The following is a 4,898-nucleotide window of genomic DNA, read 5'->3' on the forward strand; positions in this document are numbered from 1 at the left end:
AAAAAAAAACTACATCTCTCCATCAAGAAAAAACCTCCCCGGAAATGCACTGATACTATCAACATGAGAGCCACTCAAGATAAGATGTAGAAACGCTTACCTGAATCTGACACACAGCCACACAATGAAGACCAAGTCATATTTATAAACCTGTGGGTGTTTTGTTACCATTGGACCAACATGAGTACAGTGGGTTAAGTATGGACTCCAATTTCTAGTTGAGATCTGTTTGCTACAATTGCTCTTGAGATGAACCACTGTGTACTCCAATTAAGGACTTATAAAAATTCCTGGTGTTGTACTTCAGGTGCACAGCAAAACCTAAAGCTGCTACTTTAAATCAAAGTCCCTTTTTTATTGTTATAAAATCATAATGCTGATAGTGTAGTAGGATTTAAGTACCTAAAGTATATTCTGACCAATTTATATCTTCTGAGCTATAATTAGGATCCTCAGGGTTTGTATGTGTACAAATATTGCAAATTATTTCTTTAAGCTGACAAAAGTTTTTAAAAAATACAAATAATCTTTTACTATAAAAGTTTTAAAAATCAAATATGGGTCAACCATTAAAAGAGAAAAGAACAGGTCATCGAGCAGGCACTTGTCTGTGTCTCTCTCTGAACAACTACTCATCGGAGCCAGTTTGTATTCAGCTGGGTCTGCTTCTTGATGCTGGTGTCCATTTTTAGCACTTCTCGAATGGCCATGGTGGCGTAAGTAGAAGGAGGAAGAGAGAAATCCATCTTCAGAGCCCGGTATTTGCCCTCTGCCAGGCAAGAAAGAAGTGCATGGTCAAAACTTTTGTGGCTGCAGGCTGACCAGAGATCCCAAGACTCCCCCCAAAGCTACACCCTTTCCTTAGGATTCTTCTCCCCAAGGGTCCTCAGAGAATAACGGAAATGAGAACACAGGAGGGTACGAACGAGTTGGGTGGATGCGGTAACTTTACTCAGGATAACAGGGCAGGCGGGCTGGCAAGACGGCTCATCAAGTCAAAGTACCCGTCACTAAGCCTGATGACTTGAATTTGATCCCTAGGACCCACAGAGTGAGGAGAACTGGCTCCCGCAAGTTGTCCTCCAATCTATATGTGTGTGCCATGTGTACACAGACATAGACAGACAGATAGACAGACACACATCTTGCTGATTTACCAGAAGCAAAAACTGGTGGTGGTTTTCCTTCGAGGTTGTCCACATCCGTGTTGAAAAGTGGAATTTTAGGATCATCATACGCAATGACTTCCCTTCAAAATATTAAAGATGAGCATGAATGTGAGCAAACGCCACAAAGCTCTCCATCCCCCTTTGTAGAGCCAGAAAAACATACAGGTTGACTAGTAGGTGTCCCCCGGAACAGAGCAGGCCAGATTCTATGCATGACTGCCTTTCTATTACTTCATAACAGATGACAAATGCTATCGGGTGATGGAATGACTTGGAAGGTTTCCCTAGCATGGTGGCTTTACTTCGTACAGGTGAACTGGAAGTAACCATGACATTAACAGATCCTCCACAGTGAGCACCACTGACATCACCTTTATTTTTATTTTTTAATTCTCCACCCTACCCCCACCTTCTTATGAGAGAAACTGCTCTTCAGAGTGTGGAACGTAAAATCCAACTTTGCCAACTCCGTGCCCATTGTCAGGAAAGAAAAGAGAGAGGGAGAGAGAGAGAGTGGGAGGGAGGGAAAGAGAGAGGGAGGGAGGGAGAAAGAGAGAGAAAGGAAAAATAATTTCCTGGCAATGGGAAACTAGTTCAGGATTTCATTTTAAAGTTAGAAAAGCTTCAGCAAATAGTAAAAATATCAACAGTATCTTTAATATATATATATATATATTTCTAATTTTATTTTGTATGTATGAGTATTTTGCCTGAATGTGTATCTGTGCACTATGTGTGAATGCCAGAAGAGGGTGTGGATCCCCTGGAACTGGAGTTGCAGACAGAACTGCCGTGTTGATGCTGGGAATTGAACCCTGGTCTTCCAGAGGAACAGTCAGTGTTCTTAACTGTTTAACCATCTTTCTAACTCCAGGAACAAATGGATGTTTTACAAAGAAAGGTAAGAAAGATCATTTTCTGTATATCAGTAAGTCAGGGATACCAACAAAAATGTAAAAGAAGAAACTTTTACTATTGGTCAACACCAATTTCTTGGTCACTAGAAAAATACCAACTGGTGGCAGTAGTAATAGCAGTAATCAGGACAGTCAACAGCTACGCAGCATTTACACTCACAGAATCACATACACACAAAGCAAAACCCGTCGTTCTATAAAATGTCCCAGTTCTGTACTCACCAGCTGACATTCTGAGGCCGAATAATGATCTTTCGATAGGCACCTGATAAAGAGTAATCTCGAATTGTGTGTCTCATGTTGTCAATATCAAGGTTGTCTGCAGTGAGCATTTCTCTGTAGGCTTCACTAACTGGTACAAAACACAAACAGTTAATTGGAATGCAGTCTGTCAGCAGGTTAGCTTGAACTATAGTAGAACTGGCATAATATGTGGCAAGTCCAGTCAGACTGTCCTAATAAAGTTAGTTAACTCTAGTTTGTAACCCATAGGGAATAAAACTTAGCAACCAGGCCTAAAAGATACCTCCAGCTTTAGTGTAATCACCCTGTGGCTTTATTTCTGTAATCAGCTATAGGGCTTGTAGCATAAAGATCCCAAACTAACTCCCAAAGGTCACTCTACATGGAGTTTCTAAACACAATTTATACAGTGACTCTAAATGTTCAAAAACATAAGACCCTAGAAGCCATCTGGTCTACCCTAGGCCATGACTCTCTAATGTTCTCCTATGTGGCATCATAGGAGACCCTAGGCCTTGACTCTCTAATGTTCTCCTACGTGACATCATAGGAGACCCTAGAAGCCATCTGGTCTACCCTAGGCCATGTAGGAGACTTGTGTGGGGACTATTACACAAGCCACAACATGAGGAAGTTCCTCCTATTGCAAACAGGTTCTGTTTTCTTATGGGCTCTAATGACTTCTTGGAAACATGGTAGGTTAGCTGGCCTCTACATACATCCATAAGCACTGGAGCCATAGGTTGTTTCATTTGACTTTGGTCCTTTCAACTGTCTCTCCTCTAATGTTTTTGGTTATCTGCCCCAGGTTACAGGACTCAACAGTAACTCCAGATACTTTATTTTTGTTGTTGTTGCTTTTCTATTTATTTATTTGAGAGAGTGTTTGCCCGTGCAGTTGTAGCTTTCCTGGAATGAGCTCTGTCGGCCAGCCTGGCCTCAAACTTAGAAAATCACCTGCCCTTGCCTCCTGAGTGTTGGGATGAAAGCCATGGGCCACCACACCCGGCTCAGATACTTTATAATTCATTTTTTTTCATTTTATTAATTGTGTGTGAGTGTGTGTATGAGAGTGAGCACAAGCACGCTGTGGGTGAAGTTAGAGGACACTTGTGTTGGTCCTTGACTTCACATGTGTTCTAGTGACACAAACTTAGGTGTCACACAGCAAGTGCCTTTACCCATCTTGCTGGCCCTTAACATTTTTCTTTCTTGGAGACAAGGCCTCACTATGTACCCATGGTTGGCCTCAAAGTCACAGTGATTACCCTGCCTCTATCTCCTGAGTCACCATGCACAGGATTCATGGCCTTTAATTTTTTTATAAGCTACCATCAAGCTAATTTTTCTTTTCATGATTAAACAAATTCAGTTTTATTTATGGGAATGTATGTATGTTTGTGTGTAAATATATGTATATGTGCATGTGGGTATCTAGGGAGGTCAAAAGGTGGCCCTGGAAACCCTTGGGGCTTAAGTTTCAGGCTCATGTGTGCCACCTGGGTGCTGGGAACTGAACTCAGGTTGTTTGGAAGAGTAACAACCTTTCTTGACCACAGGGCCGTCTCTCTAGAATGTTGCTATGTAGCTCAGGAGCCTTTTCCCGATTACTAACATTAACTTCATCTTACATTATTACAAATATAAGATGACTCAGGAACACAGTCAACTAATTTCTTTATTCAAAGTAGCCATTACAAATGCTTGACATACAGGGACAAGGAAAGAAGACAGTCTCACCACACTCCCGAGAACTTATAGTACTAGACGTGCCCATGTTATTAAAGGTCCAAATGCTTAACTCTTCCTAGTGTCCCTTCTATCTCACCAATGGCACTGTCAAATGTTCTGCTAAATTTATTTTTACTGGAACCAGCCAAGTTCCAGATTCTGAGAGGAATAAGAGGGGGAGGGGGAACATTCTTGGCCTTTTTTTGTGATGGCTATCAGCTTGACGTGGTGTACCAATCGGTTTTTCTTTACTTGATACAAACTAGGGTCACCTGGGAGAAGGGAACCTCAACTAAGAACTGCTTCTTCAGACTGGCCTGTGGCGTCTCTGTGGCACATATTCCTGATTTCTGGTTGCTGTAGGAGGGTCTAGCCCAGCGTGGGCGGTGCTCTCCTTGGGCAGGGTGTCCTGGGTTGTCCTAAGGAGGCAGCAAGCCAGTAAGCAGCTCTCCTCCAGTTCTTTTATCTCCTCCTGCTTCAGTTCCTGCCCTGACTTTTCTCAGGGATGGAGTGTGATTGGGCTGTGTGAGCCAAAGATATCTTTTCCTCCCCAGGTTGCTCCTGATCAGGGTGCTTTATCACAGGAACAACAACTAGGACCCTCGGGCAGCAAACCGGTAAACATCAGTTATTCTCACATTTCAGCTGAGCCTGTCCCACTGCTACTGAAGGGGAAACCCAGGGGATCTGCTCTTGATCAGACCAACTAAGGGGTCCACTGCAGCCGTGTCAGTGATGGTGGTTCTGGAGGAGACTGGCGAGTGAGTCAGTGTGGAAGATTCACTCTAAATATGGACATGCCCTGAACAGACCAAAAGGCAAAGACCTGGAACACTAC

The 4,898-nt window shown here is 42.8% G+C and overlaps 1 protein-coding gene across 1 annotated transcript in view; it reads right to left on the reverse strand.

Moving 5' to 3' along the window:
- Positions 1–6: 6 nt before the first annotated feature.
- Pus7 (pseudouridine synthase 7) overlaps positions 7–4,898 on the reverse strand; it is a 46,634-nt gene continuing 41,742 nt past the window's right edge. Inside the window, exons 15-17 of the mRNA XM_005358374.3 lie at positions 2,309–2,438; positions 1,158–1,249; positions 7–769 (exon numbers count right to left, since the gene is read on the reverse strand). Coding sequence (XP_005358431.1) covers positions 633–769; positions 1,158–1,249; positions 2,309–2,438 — 359 coding nt within the window. The 3' untranslated portion in view covers positions 7–632. The remainder of the gene's footprint in view (positions 770–1,157; positions 1,250–2,308; positions 2,439–4,898) is intronic.

Source organism: Microtus ochrogaster, chromosome 26 (genome assembly GCF_000317375.1).
Source record: "Microtus ochrogaster isolate Prairie Vole_2 chromosome 26, MicOch1.0, whole genome shotgun sequence".
Lineage (NCBI taxonomy): Eukaryota > Metazoa > Chordata > Mammalia > Rodentia > Cricetidae > Microtus > Microtus ochrogaster.